The following is a 20,452-nucleotide window of genomic DNA, read 5'->3' as shown; positions in this document are numbered from 1 at the left end:
TAGATGGAGGCAGGTTAGACACACACATCACAAGCAGCTAATATGAATATGCTAAAGCAGTGGTAAACACAAGAAGCAGCTCTAATACATTTCATTTATACAAAAATAAATACAGGTATTGTTTTAAGTAATACTTTGATTTTTTTCGAGGCTTTTTGAAGTTTGTTTTTCCTGTTCTGCTACACAGATCTCTTTTCCCCTACACAAACACAAAAGAAAAGGCTGCAGAACACTCTTCGGATACAAGGCTATGTAAAACCCTGGAATTAAGAAGCCACAACTTAACATTTGCCAGCTTATTTTTTTGTAATCATACACAAAATTTCTATTCAAACATTGCTGGACAGTTGTTTTTCCCTACTTTGTCTTTGATTTTTTTTTTTCCTTCAACACTGTCATTATGCTCTGAGAATAAATATGACAGACGTGAATACTAACAAGGGACACAGAGGATGGTCTAAAATATGTCTAAAACAGCCACCGTATCAGCTTATCAATACCTCTCATAACATACATTTCACAAACAGCACTGAAAGAAAAGCTGGAAGACAAGAACCCAGGCTTTGACTATAGATTTTTCTTCATATTCACTTTTCCTAAACTGACAAGCAATGCAAACACAGAATTTTTAAAATGTATATCTTCATCTCTGATAGTTTCCACATATCTCCTGCACAACTCCAGCCAGAAAGTCAAACCCCACAATATATATGTGTAAATCTCATCGTTCCACCTAAGCTAATCTTATCAAACAATAATCAGAGTCATTGCCATAGATCCAGTACCTCCTGCCTTGACAAATTCCAACACAACAGCACGCAATCCTTTAAAGAAACAAAAAAATGTGTTCTAAGAGATGCCAATGGCTAAAGATGGATTCATTTCTCAAAGGAAAAATCGCTTGTTTGAGCTGGACCCTAGTGATGCAAAGAGCGGATCTGACATTGATATTTGGCATTCTCTTTATCTCCCTTTTAGATGACGATGAGCATGAATGGATCATTCGGACCTGCCGGAAAGCCTGGGATGAAACAACTGAACATAAACCGAAACCGTGAAAGCAGCTTTTGTTAGACGTTAATATTCCAAAGCAGGTAATCTGTTTCACAATAAATCTAATTTGTCCTTGTGGATTTCTCTCGCCCTTCCCCTCTACAGGAATATAATCTTGTCGTCATCTTTGTCAGCACAAACAAAAATGGAAATAATCATTTAATCAGTCATGCTGAGAAAAAGCCATGGAAAAAAAGCAGACTGTACTCACAATAATATTCCTGAGAGGTGTGTAGTGTAGTGTATATACACGTTATTAAGCCTGAAAACAATTTGTTAAAAAGAGTGCCTCAGATTCAGTGTTGAAGTCATTCAAATCCATCTTAATCAACATTATTTTCCCAGATTTTAGTTAGCTGTCCTGGTGAATTCCTTTCCTCTCTTTTTGCTCAGTACTTTGATATTGATTGATCATTGTAATAATGTACACCAGAGGTATTCTTTAATGACTGGTTTGCTAACTAGGAAATTATATCCATTTACTACGAACGTTTGTTGAACTCTCCTGAAGCCAGAGTTTAACAAAATAATAAAAGAGGAAAACTGGGTGGGTTGCTGCTTGATTAGTAAGCCAGAAAGTATTTAAAAATAAAATAAAATGGAATTACATCATTTTCTGGATGTAAGTGCCAGCACTTCTACTTGCATTAACTTTATTTATTACACAAATAAGACATTTACAAAGCACAACATTAAAAGTATGTAACAAAACAGACATTGGTTTTACAAAAAAGTGCTTACAATTTAGTTTTACTTTTTTTAAAATAAATATTAGTCTTGACCGTCCACTCATTCAGAGAATTTTTTTTTTTTTTAACCATTGTAGCCAAGACATGCAGAATTGCAACATGCTACAACAAAATGATTGGTGGATGAAATAAAACTGATGTGTCTCTAGTTGGCACCCTACAGATATATCACTGGTAGTGCAGGACTGGTTCCCACTCCCCCGTCCCAACGAGTAAGTTGTGTAAGCACCTTTAGCTCGGGCACTGGGGTTAACCAGCGTGAGCCCAAAAAAAAAACCAAGAATTGGTAATAAATCTGTAAACCATTCCACTTTCAGACCCTAGCCGTATTTAGTTATCTTATTAAACGTGAGTGAAAAGCCTTTCACTGGCTATCATCTTCATTGGATTTTTGTCTGCAAAAGGTTTTGTAAATAGCAACTGGAAAAGTTTAGTACGTGGAGGCTGCATTGCTGCACCAGAACCCATTTGGCAATTACTGAATAAACTAAGAAAATGAGAATTATTTTAATTTTATTTTTTTTTTAATCTACAGACAGGAGATGAATGCAAATGACCTGAGATAAGGTTTGGTTCAGTGGCAACAGTCAGTGTGAAATATGTTGTGAAACAATGTATTGAATAAATTAGAGGATTTCTTACATTCTTGGTACAGTTGAATATTTTCCATACACATAATTAGCTCTAAAACTGCACAAGCTGAATTGCTTCCAGTTTTTGCAAACAATTTGGGCTTAATATAAACAGAGCCTGATTTCTGAATTAGCAAAGCTGCTCCTGGCTACTTATGGGGGACGGTGCCCTGGAGCACAGCCTGTGCGGGGCCCTTCGCCCCACGGGTCGTGGCGAGTCCACTCCCTCTGGAGAGAAGCACCTACGCTCCTCGCCCCCTGCTTTGCACTCCTGTCCCGTCAGTGGTATCAGTTACAAAAACATTGATATACAGTACATTTCACAAGTGGGGTCTTTTTGTGATCAGTAACTAAGGTGATACTTAGCAGATACATATTTTATATTTTCCCCCTTTCATTGCACCGCTGAGACAGAAGAGAAATGCACCAAACCATTTTCTCCCTCAACAAAACAGCTGTGGAAATCTCAAGTACTGGGGGATGTCAGGTCAAGTTACAGCCCAAAGTCTCTCCTTCAGTCTTAAATGAAATAGCTACCCACTCGTTTATGGCACTAATTCCACAACTAAAGGGTCATCAGGACGCACGAGCAAAAAACGGAGAAGAAAGTTGTGCCCCGGTGACCCTGCCGACCGCCACCAGCATCTCAAGGTTATTGCGTGTGGACACAACAATCCACCTCAACCTTGTGATTACAAACGCTCCACCGACAGCCAACAAAGGGAATGCCCGTCCTGTGCTCATTGCTACAGACAAGGAGAAAAGCAACTGCAATGGGTGCAACCTGTGACCGTCCCCTCCCCGAGGGGACACTTCTGCAGCGGTGGTTCCAGTCAGGTCAGGCGTGCATGAGTGCCTTGTGACTGGTTACACACTGGAAACGGTTATTCGCATGTTGAAGGTGACAGTACTTTGCGGACTTAATTTCCTCTCTCCTTTCAAATGTTATTTTAAATTGGGGATGGAGCTGCTAGCTGCTGGCTGCAATTAGACAGAATACTGGCCTAACTGTCCGAGATATTACCATCACCCTCTTTCTCTCTCTGTACTTTTTAAAATATATATACACACACAGTTGTGCGTGTGTGCATATATATGTATGTGTGTATATACATATATATGTGTGTATATATATATATATGCTTGTTCTAACAAATACCAATGCATGCTTGTACTCAGTTACTTCTCAACCCAAGAGACCTTGGTGGCCACCTCAGCAGCCATCCGCGCCTCCTTGCGCCATTCCTCATGCCATGCCTACCGGTTGGCTGGAGCCGCGTGTCCAGCCGTTGGTGACACACAGCACTCGGGGGCACAGTCAGGAGAAGGCTCACCGCGTGTACAATACGGGCTGGCCAAACCAGCGGGATGGCTGCCCACCCAGCCGACGCTGGAGATTGATCCAGGATCTCCCAGAAAGAAAAACACATGGATCTACAGCCCGAATTAAAAACAAGTTATGTAACGCATGGATTCCTGTCTTCTGCTCCCCGGGCACAGTTCGGTCACATTACACACTAACTGTGGCTCATAGTAGGCTTTCACATTCTTGGAAACGCGGCCTCACAGACACTTAGCAGCAAGACAGGCCCGTGTGCTCGCGCGGAGAGAGGTTTTGTTACAGACCTGCTCTTGGCTCGGTGGAAACTGAGAAGGGCTGGCAAAGGTTACTTGTTTACTTTTTGTTATTACCGTCAATGAAGAATCATTTCGGAGTTTTTTTCCTGATCTGGGGCCAGACTGCTGAGCACTTCCTTTGCTGTTGCAATGAGCCCCGCGGTGCCGGCCCCGCCAGCATCAGTCCTCCCGGGCTGTGCCTTCGGCCGTACTCCAGCGAGGGAGAACAACAGGAGGGCAGAGGGAACCAGAGAGACGCTGCCAGATAAAGGAACACGCCATCACGCTGCTGTCCGCTCAGCTAGCGACTGTTCCTGCTCGTCTTAACTGCGGTTCTCCTCTTTTTAACTGGCCTCTGATTTCTACCCGACTGTTTCCACTAACTGAACTTGGGTCCGCAGCAGGGCAGAACATTTCTACACCTTTATGATCGGTTTCCATTGAGCATTTCCCAGTCCCAGAGTATGGAGTGTCTAAGACTTTTGTGTAGATACATTCTGAAATCACTCATTTGTGATCCAATATGACTCCAAGGAAACAAAGTAGCGTGTTAATAAAGAACAAGAATAAAAAATTAAAAAAAAAAAAAGATTTGGTAGATGGCTGTGAGAGGAGAGAGATACTCAGTGCTCTAAGAACAAGTCAGCAATCAAAAACTTCAGGGTGCTAAACCTGGCTCTGCCACCAACCCCCACGGTTCCTCTCAGTTTAGGACATCTCAGTTTCCCCTCCTATAAAATGGGGGGAAAAACACTAAGATTTACTTACCTTAGAGTAAATCAAAGGACATGTGATTCTAAAGCACTTTGAGGAAGAAAAACTGCCTATTTCCAGCTGGCATCGTGTTTTCCACTTAGTGGAGTCTCAGCTACCCGTGAGTTTGGCCCAGGAAGGTCTGTGTATACATCGAGTTGCTGAGCCAAAAAAGCCCATTTCAGATTTCATACATGCAAGTGGAGACAAGGAGGGATGTCCAGGAACCGACAGTGCTTCACTGGTGCAAAAAGAGAATCAGGCCAAACCACGTAAATTCCTCCTTCCTTTATATTCAGAGGTGATCATTGACACCCCTGAGACTCAGCATGTTCTGGTTTGTTCATATTCCCGTGGGTTTGGGAGCAAGATTTGCAAGCACAGTAGAGTCACTAATTTTGACTGTGGCTGGCATTGCCTTGGAGAGACTCACGGTCGTTCTACAAGTCCACAAGAAACAAGTGAAAAATGCAACTCTGCACTCAACACACACATACACAGAGTGTCGCTGGAGAAATAATAGTGGATGTTACGTGCTGGTCAATGGAAATAACTGAGAGTGCTGGATCTGAGTTTCTCCTGCATGACTGATAACAGTTGCCTTGGGCCGGACGCCGTGTTTCAGCGGCTGAGGGGCAGTGGTGCTGGTAGCGCCATGGGCAGATGAGGAAGAGTTCGCGCAGTCAGTACTGAAAGAGGATGACCTAGTGGGAAAAACGGGAACCAAGCATTAGCTGCTTTCAGAGACAGGCAGCCCTCGCATTGAAACGTGCGTTCAGGGCCAGCAGAACAGACACGTGCGGGCGCCCAGGCAGACGATTCCCATGGAGGAACCCTCTCTGGGACCTCTGTCTGCCCGGGAGCCGCCAACCCTGCCCACGGAACAGAGCCGGCCGGGGAAGGCACAGGCGGAGGTAACGGGGCTGTGGCAGCACACAGCCTGAGAGGGGGATGCACCTCTGGGCACACCTTTAGCTGTGCAACTACATCACACTGGGCAACACACTGGAACCAGTATTGATTTGCTCTGCGATAGAGCAGCTGCCAAGAAAACAAAGACCATCGCCAACAGCCCTTACTCTGTCCACCTCACTTGCTAACCAGTGAGGCTTCCCTCAAACCGCTCTGCAAATGCAGCGTCTGTCCTTGCCATCAGCCAGGGAAACAGCCGCTGAGCTGGTCCCAGCTCGGTTCTCCCCCGGCTGCTGTGCTGGGTACCCTGGGAGGAGTGGGGCTGTGTGGCCCATGTGCGGAGGGAAACAGAGACTCAGCCTTTACACGTGTTTTCCCAGGATCTCAGCTATCACTGCTTTTAAAAAACTTTGGATGTGGAAAGAGGCTGATTCAGGTTTCAGGAATTCAACATGCAAGTGATAGTTCGGAAAAGGAGCTGGTTGGGGGGCAGCTCCATGTCCTGAAAACCCAGTTCTGCAACAGCTGCGAGCAAGAAATTACATTTAAATCACAGGAACTACTTGCTGCAGTGAAGTTTCTCTGAATGACAGCACCAGGACTGTCTAATATTTTCTGAAAACCCTCCAGCTTGCTGTGCGATACCATGACAAAATGATGGCTTTTAGACTGAAAAAGTAACTTTGCTGTGCCTCTCCCTGTGCTTATTGAAACAGAGCTCAACAAGCTACTGCTGCTGCACAGAATTGAGAGAGATTTGAAAAGAGAGATGCTGAGAACTTCTAACAGTAAAGACAAAAGCTAAAACCAATAAGAGTTGCCAAAGTCTCAGTGTTTCCTCAAAACAAAACCATTTAAACTGAGCTCCTGAATAAAGTCTTATGAGCCTAAGCATGTTGCACAAGTCTTGCCCCCACATAAGCTGTGCATTCGAACAGACCGGTATTTTAAGTGCTGAACAGAAAAATATCAATATGCAATATTATTTCCTGGCCAGACATTGTGAAATAACAGTCATACTTCAGATATTTTAACAGCCAGTCAGTATTTTTTTAAGCAATACTGGAATCCCCAAGAAATGAATCTTTCTTAATAACTCATGGAAAACTGGAAAGTTAGCACATGCTGAAGGTCCCCCCTGCTCCGTTGCTAACAGCCAGTCACTGTTTGCACGGACAATGCGTGCAGGCAGCTGAGGAACGGAGCAGGAGGACAGAGCTCATCGCACATGGGAAGGGGAAACACCAGAGAGAGGAGTTCAGGCAGGAGGATGTCAAAAGCCTTCAGGGAATGCAGGCACAGCATCCCGGCACATCACAACAACGAGGGGTATTTAGTGAAGAACAAAGTGATGCCATTTTGACCAACAGTTGGTACATCGACCCGGGGCCACCAAAATTAAGAAAAGACACATGAGCAGGAGGCAGCTGCCAGAGATCATGGAGAAGCAGTGATGCTGACAAGAGACAGCAGTGGCAATGATGTTACACAAAAATCTTTTCTACAGTTGTGGTTTGGCCTCGAAGCCTAAAATAGGGTCTACAATTACCTTCTCACCCCTATTAGATAGTGGTCCTTCCATGTCTGCTTTGAGGTGCACTGGTGGAGCAGTGTAGGGAAGTCTACAGTGCACTTGTCCACACTGTACCTGACCTGTGGATGAGAAGAGGCTTCAGCCTCTGTTACTACAAACAACACACGCCCTGCAACCAGCACGGTCAGGCTTCCACCGGGGAGCAGCTTGGGACGCGCGTGGAAGAAGAGGTGCCCGGTGGACGAGGCAGAGGCATAGCAGGAGCCACATTTTACCACGGCCTGCGTGGGCAAGGGAAGGGAGAAGCTTCACAAGAGTCACGGAGCCAAAACCTCCATCCAGGCATGACCAAAGCCGCCTGCCACTCGCAAATGATTCACCTCACCGGCACTTGGCAGCTGTTAGAGAAAGCAACTCTGATCTTGTGAGCAGGAAGGAGACCACTTGACCATCGAGCTCAGCCAGGCACATTCACGCCTCTTCTCCATGACAAAGAAAACACAAGGAGGGCCAAGGACCAGTCGGGGAAAACCCTGGCAGTGATTTTTCTGGGGCTGAGGTACGGAGGGAAAGAGGCTGCAGTCCCCTCTCCCCTCCTTCTCTCATCTGGGGCTTCCCCGTAAACAGCCCTTCAGAAAATCCTCAGACCATGAGGGGGAGGAGGAGGAGGAGGAGTGTGTGCACCAGACGTGCAGGAGAGTACAAGGGCGTTTTTACCACTGCTCCCGGGAGCACCCCCCTGCCCCGCCATCCCGAGCACCCCGCTGCCGCACCCGCCGGCACCCACTCACTCTCTATGTATCCGTGCAGCGTCACCATCCGGGCCCGCTCCGGGCTGCTGAAGGGCGAGTAGTGAATGTCATCGGAGAGCGAAGAAGGGATGCGGGACGGGGGAGCTCCCGAGGGCGGCACCGTGTGCTGGGGGGTGTGTTTTTTATGGCGGGCTCTGCAGTTTTGAAACCAAACCTGAAACACAAGCAGCAAACCCTGTGTCAACGGAGAGACAATTGGATTGAAGTGTGGTCCTTCACCAAGGCCCTATGATGGGTGTCTCTTCTAAATATTTTTAAAAAAGGACTCAAATTTAGAAATCCACACGCTGAAATACCTCACCAGCACTCCACTGGCTTCCGAAGCTTTGTTGTACACTCACTAGAGCAAGAGTTCTGTCTCAAGATAGTACAGACATTAGGGTGCCCAAAGTGGCATCTCTACTATTAATTTCTCTTGGTCAAAACCAACACCATTTTTTATTAGGGTAATTAAAACTTCCAAGGTTGTCGCAGGAGTCACTGAATGAAACACTCGGACTAGGGGATGCAGAAACTCACATTAATGGTCACACTATTCCTTTCCACACTGAAATAATTTTAACAGCAAGCTGCTCCCTGAGCTCCAAGGGCTGTGGAAGCTCTTGGGAACGGCATGGCACTGGCTGGGGGAGCGGCCGGGCAGAAACACCCCCCGTACCCGAGCCTTGGCTGGGTTCATCCATCCCTGCAGGCAGAAAGCCTCGGCCCTGCATGGCTTCCACGGCAAATGATGGGAACACCCTTCAGGGTCTTATTTAGATCTTAAGGTTCAACCCCAGCTAGCCTGGCCTAAAAGCACGGCGGAGATCGGCTGGGAAATGTGCGAGCATTGGCAAGGCAAGGGGACGCAAAAGCTTAGACTAGAAGAAGATGTGACTTCAGGAACAATGAAAACAATATTGGTTTAATCACTTGTGGTTTACTGTATTCAAAAACCACATCAGCAGAACATTAAAGCTGAGAAAGGAGGGTACTGTGGGATATAGTCCTACTCCATCTGAGCAGCAGGTATGAGCTCCCTGACCATATCTCGCTGCTTCTAATTAAAGGAATAGTTAGGGGATTACATCCTAGAATTAATACATGCATGGAGGGGGGTCTATGCTAATGTGGTGATTTCTTTCTTATGCTTTAATTTTTGAAAGATAGCTGGGAGTAAAAATCTTCTCCAAGACTGAGAGAAGATCAGCTCTCTGAGGCCACGCATGCTGGACCACAGAGAAGGAAACAGTCGTAAGCATTTGACAAATTGTTTCCTGTTCAAAGTGCCTTTAAAAAATATCCACATAAAAAATAGCCCAGCGTGCAGACTGCTTGATCTTTAGCTAAATGAAGAATCTCAATAACTGAGGCTCGAGCCAGTTTTTCACACACGAAATTTAAACGTGTCGTTGGCAAAACAATCCTGGATGAAAGCTCCAAATTTATTTTAATCGCTTATGTTTTTATTGTATGTGGAAAGTATGTCAGCAGAACATTAAAGTGAAGAGTATAAATGTCACCAGGGAGCAAAGCTGGGCTGTCTACGGGGAGGGCGAGCAGGGAGCTGCAGAGAGGACATTTCTCCGGGTCCCCACAGCGCTGCTCTCCCTCCCCTCCCCGACAGCGAGCGCGGGGACTTTCCTGCCACCGCTTCCCCTGGGGCTGCAAAACCCCTTTTTCTTTAAACTTCTCAATCCCAGTGCTTCCCGAAGCAGCTGGCTTTGCCTGCTCCGGCAGGATGGCTGCCGGGAAGAGCCCATGCTGCCATGCCGGCTGTCCGGGCAGAGCACGGGGCTCTGGGGCAGCAGGCTAACAGCAGCTTTCCCACCCGGAAATGTACTGGGGCAGGCTGGGGCTGTATGGGATGGAATTTTCATTGCATCATGAGAGGGAAAAACAAATAGAAAACCCATGAGCGAGACAGAAAAAGGATGGTGCTGGCATCGCTATGGGACCCGGCAAAGCTGGTGAGGGAGCATGAAGCTGCTGGATGCGACAAGTCCCGGGGTTGATGTGCGGGAGCGAGGGGCTACAGGGACGTGAGCCCTGGCTAGCACCAGCCTTTTGTTGCACATCCTCTGCCCCCTTCCCTGGCCCTGCTCAGCTGATGGTGCCCGCACCCTGCCCACCCCTCACCTGAATGACTCTCCGACTCAGCCCCGTCATGTCCGCCAGCTTCTGAAGCGTTTGTGCGTCGGGGTTGTTGTCCTGAGCAAACTGTGCCTGCATGACCTGGGGGGGAGAGAAGGGAGAGGGGGTCAGGATGAGGCCGGGGAGCCGCAGCCCCCCCCGGCCCCCCAGCCCAGCCCCGCTACCTGCAGCTGCTCGGCGGTGAAGGAGGTGCGGGCCCTCTTGGCCGGCTTCGGCTGGCTGTCCTGCTCCGAGGGCACAGCCCCCTCCAGCGTGATCCCGTTGCCTACGAGAGAGAAGCCCCGTGCACCGCAGGTCGGAAACCCCCCTGCCCACCCCAGCATGCAACGGACGCTCAACCAGGGGACAACACGCCTGACGTGGTGGCGTGGGGCAGCGCAGCATCCCTTGCTGCCAGCAGTAGCAGGGAGAGTGGAGCCACCACCGCTGCTGAGCCCCTTCAGGACACTGCCCGCCCCGAGGACTTTACTGTTGAATTAAGAAAAATGCAGCAAGTTGGTGGAAGATGCGGGGAATGAGGAACAGGGAAACGGCAGCAGGAAGATGGATTTCGAGGTGATGTTCTGCTGGCCCTGACTCGCGGTCACCACTTGGCCGTGTCCACCAGCGAGTGGCTCAGAAGGGGACCCTGCCTCCGCCAGGCTCACCGACATCCATCACTCCTGCCCTGTGCTGCTCCCCATGACCCCATCTTCCCCTGCGGGCGCTGCCTCCATCAGTCGTTTCATTTGCTCAGAGCATTTCAATGGGCTCTTTGCTCCTTCCCCTGGCCCCAAATCCTCCCGGCACCCTGACCTCCTCCTCCTGGCTCCTGGAGCAACAGCAGGAGCAGTGCCATCCCCATGGCCTTGGGGTGCCCATGCTCTGAGCAGCAACCACACTATGGGGGACACACCGAGGGGGGAGGCTGTCCACCCACTTGCCAAGCACAGCATCGGGGTGAGCCCAGCTGTGCTCGCACAGCTACGGAGCCTGCAGGGGGGTGGCCAGAGCCAGGGTCCCTCTGTCCTCGCCAGGGTGCCCAGTGCAGCCCGCATCGTGCCCGGCCCGGCTGCTCCCGGCAGTGCGGGTGAAGCAGTGGTGAGTGATGGATGAGGGAGGATGCCGGAGCGGGGCTGGCGCTTGCCCTGCTCCCAGGATGCGCCTGCACAACCCGGCGCTCGCTCTGCAAGCTGGACTGGGCTGTGATTGTCTTGGCTTGAGTTGAAGGACTTTCTCATATAGTTTGACTTGTTCTTTTAGGATGATGAATGGGACTCTGACTTCAGCAACATCTGTTTATTTTTCTTCTATGTAAAACCTCATGTGCAGAAGAAATTGCTGGGTAATTACTGGAGGGGGGGGGAGCATGGCTCTCCAACTCCTCAGCAACTGCAGCTCTCCAGAGCGATCCCATCCCATTCTCAAAACCAGGGGACACTTGGGCACAGGTACCCACACAGGACACTCACCATGTGCTCCAGCGCTGCCCTGACACGGTGGGGCTCAGCCCACACCAGCAGGACCCTACGAGCCGCAGCAAACCCACCACGCCAGCCCTGGGCTGGTGCAACAGCTCTGTGGGACCCCTCGGCGCCAGACCCTTCCGTCCTCGCACCAGCCTGCTCTTCCCGGCCACGCGGCTTCTCCCCCTCCGTCCCCACTCCCCTCTGCCTCGCTCACGCCGCAGCAGCAGCCGACCATATGGACCAAGATGCCATGAGCCGCGGCCCAAGCCGAGACCCTCCCAGCCCAACTGGGCACTCTGTTCGCATCCTCTTACTCAAAGGCTGTAAACAGAAACGCTGATTATTTTCATGTCAGGTTGTTAATGGTTTCCACATGCTGCACAGGCCGGGACACGGCGTTTGCCTCCCTGTGCCCACCAAGCGCTAGCGAGGGGCACAGAGGGCTGGAGCCCAGGAGGCCGCTGGCTCCCCCGAGCTGCGATCACTGCCATATCACTATATCTCAGGTGCTTTCCAACGCAGGACAGCCCTGGCACTGCCTGGCCCATGCACCATGTTGGATTAACCCCACCAATTTGTTCCTCCGAGCATCTCTCTGGCCGCTGCCACACCAGAGGATGGGGCTGGGCCGTGGCCACGGGAAGGGGGATGCTGCGCTGCATGACCTCGGGGTCACCAGCCCAGCCCCGGCGGGAGTGGGACTTGATTGGGAAAGCGGAGGCTGGCCGGCGGCTCGTGGCGTGCCGTGGTGGGGACGGCAGCGTGTGGTGCGGTCCAGCTGGGAGCGGCGTGTCCCCGGACGGGCAGGGCGGGTGGAAAATCATGGGAAGGTTTTGTCGGATCGCCAGCTTTCCCACCTTCTAGATTTATGACTCACAGCTTCAAAATCCCAGTGGCTTCCTCACCCGCTGCACATGGCGCACCGGGCTGCATGGGACCGGCGGCTTGTCCTCAGCATTGCCCATGGCTCACAGGCTCAGGCACGGCTCCCACGAGCCGCAGGCACTGCTGGCACATTGGTCACCCCCAGGAGCCTTCTGCCAGCCCAGGGTCTCATGCTCGGCTTCCCCTGGGGCCACCCATCACCCCCTTTTGGCGATGACAGGACCGGCCCCGGCACCCTGTGATGGGGTCAGCGTGGGGGACAGGGACAGCCAGGGGCAAGGCCGCGACCACGGCGCTGGGGCTGCGTACCGTTTTCCGCCGCTCGCTTGAGGTTCTCTATCATGGTGTCGTAGTGAATCCGGCACAGCACCTTCTCCTCCACCAAGCCGAACTCCTCGCCGGTGGAGAGCTGCCGCTTGCAGGAGAAGCAGGCGAAGCAGGCGAGGTGGTAGGCGTTGCCCCGCGCTCGCCGCACCCAGTCGCTGGCGTAGATCTGCCTGCCGCAGCGGGCACACTTTGTACCAAACCGGCTGCGGGAGGAGAAGAGGCAGGGTGAGGGCAGGAGGGTGAGGGCAGGAGGGTGCCAGCCCCATTGCTCGCCCCATCCCACCCAAATCCCACAACACCCATGCAGGGAAAGAGCTGCAGCAAAGCCGCCCCAGCGGTGCCGTTCCCCCACGGCAGGGCGGCACGGGCAGCGGTGCAGGCAGCGACATGGGCAGCGGTGCAGGCAGCGGCGTGGGTAGGAGTGGGACGTGACGCGCCGCAGCCCAGCGGCGCCAGCGACCGAGGGGCTGAGGTGACGCAGCGCCATGAATCAGCTTCCAGGCCCGTGGGCTTTTTATTTTGATAACAGCCAGTGTGAGACTGGGATGAAAACTGTGTCAGAGCCGGTTCTCTCCCGTTGCCATAAATCAAAACATGTGTTTTCTCCTCACACATAGAGCCGCACGCATCTGCTTTTTCCTCCTACGAGGAGTCTCCTCACTGTGAGAGGGTGATGATCGCGCCCGAGTGAGTTATGCTGGAAAGTAGCTCAGTGCAATGAAGAGGCAACAAGGCGGCCAGGAGCCCCGTGCCGGGCACTGGGCAAATACATGCACTTATGAAAAATCCCATTTCTGCCAGGACACGGGAAGCAGCAGACGTGGCCCCCGTGGCCCTGCATCTCTGGGCCAGCGCTGGCCAGGAGTGCTGCCCGCAGTGCAGGCAGGGTCAGGCACAGCCTTGGTTTGGCTTCTGTTTTAGCATTACCACTGCTTGAAAAAATATATGCAAGGAGCAGCAGCAAGAGCAGCAGGGGAGAAGCAAGCACCTCCTGCATCACCGCAGCGCTGGTGCTGGCTCCCGCACAGCCCTCGTCGCAGCCGCTGCGCTTCCCCACGCACCCATCACCGTGGCCTCTGGCTCCCCGGGGGCTCCCACTCAGCCCCCACCGCAGCTGGGCCCCGCAGTCCTGACCCTACACAGGGCAGGGTGCGGAGCCACTGCCACCCTCTGCCACCCTGCCCGAGCAGCCCCGGCATCGCTCAGCGCCGGCACAAAATATCGAGAAGAGGCGACCGCACCAAGCGGCAGGAGACCCCCGGCACCGCGAGCCCCTCGCGTTGGGGTGGCCAGAGCAGCCCAGGGCAGCCCACCGCAGCTGGGGCACGCTGCCCGCGCCCGGCCCCCCACCGCAGAGCTGCCGCCCGCCATGGGCTCGGCGAGATGCAGAAAGACCGTCCTGTGCTGGAATTACTAATTGCAAAACTATTTGGGAGGAAAAGAAAGGTTTAAATTTTTCAGCCTGACCATAGCTGACCAGAAAGAAGGGAAAAAATAAAAAAAAAGCAAACCTAAAAGGGCTGCCTTAGAGAGGATATTTCTGTGCTGAAATTATACAGAGACTTAGCTAAGAGACTTCACTAATTTACTTCAGATGGGAACATTGTAAACTGACTGTGTGCCAGCTCGTTTATATAAACGCACAAACAAAAGAACTGTATTAATTTTTTATTTAGAAGTAAAGATCATTCCTGTAAATTGAATTACTTTGAACAATGTGCTATGTAAACAGTCGTACTTGCTGAACGGTACCAAACGAGGGGCAGGCTTACCGAGCTAATAGCACGTGGTAATCGCCGCTCCCCACTCGAATCACAGCCTGATGCGGGGAGGGGGGGCACGTCCCGGGGACGGGCACGTCCCTGTGCCTCCAGAACTGAGGGAAACTGAGGCCCAGGGCACCGCGCAGGAAAGGTCACACCTCCCATCCTCATCACACACCAGCTGGGATCTGGGGGGGCACCCAGCATGGTGTCCCCCCAGCACGGTGTCCCCCCAGCCCAGGCTGGCGCTGGTGCCCAGGGAACGGGGCAGGGGCTGCCGAGGGCACGGGGGCTCGTGGGGATGCAGCAGCCAGCACAGGTGGGGGGTGACACCACTGTCCCCCACAGAGCCACCGCACGAGCAGCACCCGGCAAGAGGACGATGCTCGGCAGCCAGACACAGGCGTGGAGGCTGCGGTCGCTGCGGATGCTGCGGCACCAGCAATCGCCGATGCTGCGCCTGCATCTCTTGGCCAACACCTGCCGCCAGCACCAACCGCGGCCATCAGGTTTTACAGAAACCAGGCTGAGCCAGGGCTGGGCACGGGCACCTGCTGCCACCCAACAGACACCACCCCTGCAGGGACCGCCACCGCAGGGACTGCCACCGCCAGGGATGCAGGAACGGGGAGAGAAACGCCTGCGAGCAGGCTGACCTGACCTGTCGCCACTGCAAACAACGGCTCAAAAATAAAACAGACTTTAGTTCACCGAGCTCACGGGGCAGCAATAGCCCAAAGAGCCCTGACCACGTGGGGCTGCAGCGAGGAGCTCCCTGTGGCTCCTGCCACCCGCCTGGCAGGGATGGGGATGGGGTCGCACTGCAGCAGGAGATGCAGAACTGGGGCTTTCCCTGGACCCAGCACTGCAGCACACTCCAGGGCATCACCAACATCTGCAGAGCCATCGGCTCAGGCTCCGTGCGCATGGTTTGTGGTCAGGGGAGCAGATGCTGCCAGCTCTCCACAACCGTTAGCACCAGGAGATGGAAACTGCCAACAGCATTACCAGGAAAGAGTCATCCCAGAGAGACTCATCCCAGAGAAATTCATCCCGCCTCCCCCAGGGGCGGCCGCAACATCTGGGGCGCAGGAGAAGAGCAGAGGTGGGAGGATGCCCTGGTGTGTCCTGGGTCTCACACACCGCTTGTATCCAGGCACCACAGCTCCCTGAGCCCTGCTGTCCATCCCCGCCTGCAGGGATGGGGCAAGGGACACCCAGCTCCCAGGGCCACAGCTCCCACATGTCCCCATCCCCTCCTGAGCCCGCTCTGTGGGAAGCCCCTGACGCTGCAGCTGCAGCTTCCAGACATCACCCCAAATCGCACAGCAGACCAGCGGTGCGTTGCCGCAGCGAGTCCATCTCCATGCTGAGCCACAGCACCGCCCGAGTAGGAGCACCATCCCAGCAGGGCATGACAGCAAGAGGTAACAGAAGCCACCTGGGCTGTAGCCGGGCTGTGGGCGCTGGCCCACCCACAGCACAGCTTTTTTGCTGTCCCAGCCCCCAGGGACACAGAGCAGGGCCAGCAACCCCACGCTTGTGTGCCCAAGGGCTGCCCAGTGAGGCAGAGAGCCATGGGCGTTACAGCGGGGTGCTGCGGGAATCACACCGGGATCACACCGGGCCTCCCTGCGACCGCAGCCGCGGGAGCTTGGCCGCGAGCAGCCCTCGTATCGCCCGGGAACACAATGTTCTGCTCAATGAGCTCCAATTTTAATTTGGTTCTCCTCGAAGCACTGGAGCCCTGGATGCCAAATGCAATTATTTGACAAGACACAGGAAACAGCAGCGTTTGCTTAAAAACGCACACGAGGCCGCGGTGCCGCGGCAGCGCCAGCACTTATGCAGCCCCTCACGTGCACGGGGAAGAGAAGGTCAGACAGACAAGGCCAAAACGCACCCACCGTCGGGCAGCAGCGCCCACCCAGCAGCAGGGCTGTGTCCGTGGACGGCCCCACGCCTGGCGGCCCCCCAGCCCCGGCTGCCCACCAACAGCCCCGGCTGCCCGGGAATCAGCGCTGGTGCGATAAAAGCCGCCGTGCGCTGCACGCAGAGCGCATCCCACCGCCCCTTCGCATCTGCCTTGGCTCCAAAGACCCACACGTGTTAGGATGGGATTTCTGCTTTGCTTTAAAAAAACCCCACACATTTCATCTGCAGCAAATAATAAATAAAATTTAAAAAAAACAAAACCACAAACAAAACCAAAACCAAAAAACCAAACAAAACTCAAGAGTCAGACTTGTCCTTTGGGTCCCGGCTGTCCCGGGCTCGCCAGGCTGCGGGCCAGGATGCTCCCGGGGGCCGGGGCCGGGCGAGCGGTCCCCGAGCCGGGTTTGCAGGGGGGCTACCGGGGAGCGTCTGCCCCGACCCGCCCCGGCCCTGGCGAGCGGCTCCGGCCGCAGACCGTCACCGACGGCAGCGGCGGCGCGGCTCAACCCGGCGGGATCCGCCGCGGCTGCCCCCGGAGGCTGCGGGAGCGACCCCCGCCCGCCGCCCCCGCAGCGGGTCCGGCCCGGGGCTGGGTAGGGGGTCGCAACGAGCCCCGCGGACCCGGGGGCCGGGGGGGAGCGGGGTCTCCCCGCGCCCGCTCCCGGCTCCCAGCGCTGCCGCTCCCGCCGCACGGCAACTCACCCCTCCAAAAAAAATAAATCCAACCCCTATTTTTCAGCAAAAAAGGCAAGTGCGAAGCGCGGTCCGGGAGCCCCCCCGACCCCCGAACCAGGCGCTCGGGAGTCGCGGGGCTCCTGCGGCGCCTGCAGCGATTTTCGTTTTAGTTTTCCTTCGGCATCGCCGGTGCCCGGCGGGCAGAGACCCCGCGCCGGCCCGGAGGGAGGGGGCTGCTGCGCGGGGCTTCCCAGCTCAACGGGTTTATTTTTAACAGATGTTATTCGCTGGATTTGCTCGAAGGCAATTTAGAGATCCAGTCGCTACTTTAAAACCGCCTTCGGAAATGTCCGTACTTTAAAAATATTAACGGCATCGGAACGGTTGTTAATTCATGAAAAACGCTGGAAATGCCCTGAAGCAGCACAACGGCACCGCGGAATTCCCTAAACCTTTCACTTGAAAGTGAAGGAAATTTCGGTGAATTCGCTAAAAAATAGTGGTTTAATAATAATAGTAATAATAATGACACCAACAGTAACAGCCGGGCCGGATGGGAAGCGCCGCGCCGGAGCCCGAGGAGCCGCGCACCCCGCGGCGGCACCGAGCCCGGCAGGACGGGGGCCGAGCGGCGGTGTGGCGAGTATTAGGAGACCCTCCCGATAACAAACCCTAAAGAAATCTCAAAGGTTGGGTTTTTTTCCCTGCCGAGCACGCCCTGCCCGCGGCACCGTTGTCGCCGGAGGCGGCCCCGAGCGCTCCGCGGCGGCGGGAGGACGCTGCCGAGCCCCCCGCGCCCTCGCCGGGGTCACTCTCATCGCCTGCCCGCCGTCTCCCTTCCTCCCGGGGAGAACAGCATTTCCTCATCCTGGCGGGATAGGGAAAGTCAGAGCGGCGGGCTCTGATATTTAGTTAAAGCCCAGTGAGAAGCTCAGGATCCTCCATCCCCTCCCTGCCTCTCTTTTTGGGGAAAAACCGTGGTTTAAGGTTTTAAACCAAAAGGCTGTCGGAGCCAGAAGCAGCCTCCCTGCAGGACGCGCTCCCCCGGGGGATGAAGGTCGGGACCGACGGCGCACGGCGAGCCCTGGCCGGGCCGCGGGGACCTGCGCTGCCGCGCGTTTGTCTCCGTTCTCTAACACGCACCGGCCAAGGACGCTCCGGCGTTTGCGATGCTGCCCCACGGACAGAGGCTTCCAAAGGCCGTTCGGCGCCGCACACCGCTGGGCACACATCCACCCTCCCGGCAGGAGCCGGGGCGACGCCGCTCAGCCGGCGTTTCCCCCGGCGAGGGGACAATTCCCCGCCGCTCAACCCCCGCGGAGCCGAGGGGCTCCGGCCGCCGTGCCAGGGCTCGGGGAGCCCGGGGAGGGGCGGAAGCCCTCCGGGAGGGGGTGCGGGTGCACCCCAAGTCCCCATCCTCCCCGTGCCCAGAGGGGACGCCTCTCCGCCGGGCTGCTCCGCGGAGCCCGCCGGCTTTTTCAAACCTCCGTCCCGTCAGCGCCGGAGCGGTCCCGGCCCCTCGGCAGCCGGCGAGGACGCTGAGGCCCCCCGGAGCCGGGGCTTCGGCGCGGAGCTGCCCCCACCCCCCCGGCCCGCCTGCCCTACCTGAAGTAGTCCATCTTGCAGAAGATCTCCTTGTTCTTGATGTAGCAGCTGTGCTGCTGCCGCAGCGAGGTGCGGCACACGGAGCACTCCAGGCAGCGGACGTGCCAGATGAGGTTGTTCACCTGCGGCAGAGAAGGGGGCTGAGACCCGGGACCGCCCGACGCCCCCCGCCGACCCCCGTCGCCGCCGCCGCCGCTCACCTTGAGCAGGTACCGGTCGAGGATCTCCAGCCCGCAGCTGGAGCAGACGTTCTTGCCGGCCGACGGCGTGGAGGAGGAGGAGGACGGCGGGGAGCAGACGGACGGCGTGGAGGGTGTGCTGGGCGCCGAGCGGGCGTCCTCCTTCTCCAGGGCGCCTGGCAGCGGCTCCCCGTCGGGCTGCGACTGCGGGCAGAGCCGCCGCGGCTCCGTCAGCCGGGGCCCCGCCGTCCCCCGCGGCCCCCCGGTGCGTCCCGACGGGTCTCCGCAAGCCCTCGGCATCCCCGGCCCGGCGGGTCCCAGCCGGTCCCCGCAAGCCCCCGGCGTCCCCGGCCCGGCGGGTCCCCGCAGCCGCCGGTGCGTCCCGGCCGGTCCCCGCATCCCCCGGCCCGACGAGCCCCGGCGGGTCCCCGCAGCCCCCGGCCCCGCTTACCATGGCGCGGGCGTGCGGGTCGAGGCAGCGGGAGCTCCCCTTGGGCAGCGGCTCCGGCGGCATCACCTTGCGGGAGAGAGCGGGAGAGGGAGGCTGCTGCTCCATGCGCCGGGCGAGCGCGGGGCACCCTATATAAACCGCCTCAAAACAATAAATAAGAACTTTCTAGTGGCCATTTAAATCCTTTGCAACAAAAGCTGCGTCTCTTTAATGAAGCAATTTGAATGTGGATTGAATTCTCTCCCTGCCTGCACTTAACCCGGGCCTCTTGAAGTAATCGCTCGGTTCCCATGCGAGCCAAAGCGCTGAAAAAACCCCACAAACTACCTGCAATTAGAAATTGCCGTAAATGCCCGAGATAAGAGGTACCCAGAGTGTCAATTCCGGCTGTCAATCAGGGAATCCATCAGGCCACCCAAAGAATTGCAAATTTGATTTTTTTAATGGTAGTAATTAAAAATCGAAATTCTTCCCCCTCTCCCGCCGCCGAGCACAAAACGCCCCAGAAAACGCCGGGATGGAAAATCCTCCCCTCGGGCGCGGGAGGCAGCGAGCGGCCCCGGCCCCGGCCCCGGCTCCGGCCCCGGCCCCGGCCCGCGCCCTCCCCGGGGGTGCCCGGCCCCGCTCCCGGCCCCGACGGCAGCGGCGGCGGCGCTCACCTTGCCCGCCTGGGCGCCGGCCGGGGCGCGGCGGCCCGGGCCCCGGGGCTGCCCGCCCTCATGGCTCCGGTGCATGGGGCGGGCGCGCCCCGCTCCGCCCGCCGCCGCCGCGCTCCGTGCCCGCGGGCGGCGCGTCCCGCGGCCGCGGCAGGAAGGGCGGGGAGCCGCGCCGGCCCCGCTCCCCCGCCGGGGGCGGCCGCGGGCCGGGCAGGAAGCAGAGCCCCCCCGCCGCGCCTCGGGGGCCGCCCGCCCCGCCGGGCCCCGCTACCTGCGGCGGCGGCGGCACCGGCGGGGAGGGGGGACACACGACACCCGCTCCGGTACGGTCCT

The 20,452-nt window shown here is 55.6% G+C and overlaps 2 protein-coding genes across 11 annotated transcripts in view; one reads left to right on the top strand and one right to left on the bottom strand.

Annotated features, from left to right (window-relative positions):
• Positions 1 to 4,640, top strand: part of MORN5 (MORN repeat containing 5) — a 17,326-nt gene extending 12,686 nt beyond the window's left edge. For 2 of the 5 annotated variants that reach the window (XM_074608292.1, XM_074608289.1), the window contains 2 exons: positions 979 to 1,094; positions 2,338 to 4,640. In XM_074608292.1, coding sequence (XP_074464393.1) covers positions 979 to 1,058 — 80 coding nt within the window. In that variant the 3' untranslated portion in view covers positions 1,059 to 1,094; positions 2,338 to 4,640. Of the gene's footprint in view, positions 1 to 978 lie in introns of all 5 variants that reach the window. The other 3 variants (XM_074608290.1, XM_074608288.1, XM_074608291.1) reach the window with 2 other exon arrangements.
• On the bottom strand, positions 2,329 to 20,452 carry LHX6 (LIM homeobox 6). Of its 6 annotated transcripts, XR_012589992.1 has the most exons (11): positions 20,123 to 20,312; positions 19,464 to 19,604; positions 19,034 to 19,216; positions 18,834 to 18,955; positions 12,838 to 13,058; positions 10,360 to 10,460; positions 10,181 to 10,276; positions 8,042 to 8,216; positions 7,266 to 7,369; positions 4,820 to 5,508; positions 4,193 to 4,309 (listed from the first exon to the last, which is right to left on the bottom strand). XR_012589992.1 is itself a non-coding variant. In XM_074608287.1 (10 exons), exons 2-10 carry the CDS (start codon positions 19,524 to 19,526, stop codon positions 5,488 to 5,490), a joined length of 1,086 nt encoding a protein of 361 aa, XP_074464388.1. In that variant the 5' UTR covers positions 19,527 to 19,529; positions 20,391 to 20,452; the 3' UTR covers positions 5,367 to 5,487. The 6 variants fall into 6 exon arrangements, 4 of the variants coding, with proteins under 4 accessions (XP_074464388.1, XP_074464386.1, XP_074464387.1 ...); XM_074608287.1 differs by lacking the exons at positions 4,193 to 4,309; positions 20,123 to 20,312 and adding an exon at positions 20,391 to 20,452 and having other exon boundaries at positions 5,367 to 5,508; positions 19,464 to 19,529; XM_074608285.1 differs by lacking the exon at positions 4,193 to 4,309 and having other exon boundaries at positions 5,367 to 5,508; positions 19,464 to 19,529; positions 20,123 to 20,311.

Source organism: Larus michahellis, chromosome 15, assembly GCF_964199755.1.
Source record: "Larus michahellis chromosome 15, bLarMic1.1, whole genome shotgun sequence".
NCBI classification, from domain to species: domain Eukaryota; kingdom Metazoa; phylum Chordata; class Aves; order Charadriiformes; family Laridae; genus Larus; species Larus michahellis.
The sequence above is the reverse complement of the archived record's forward strand: the minus strand, read 5'-3'. Positions and strand labels throughout refer to the sequence as shown.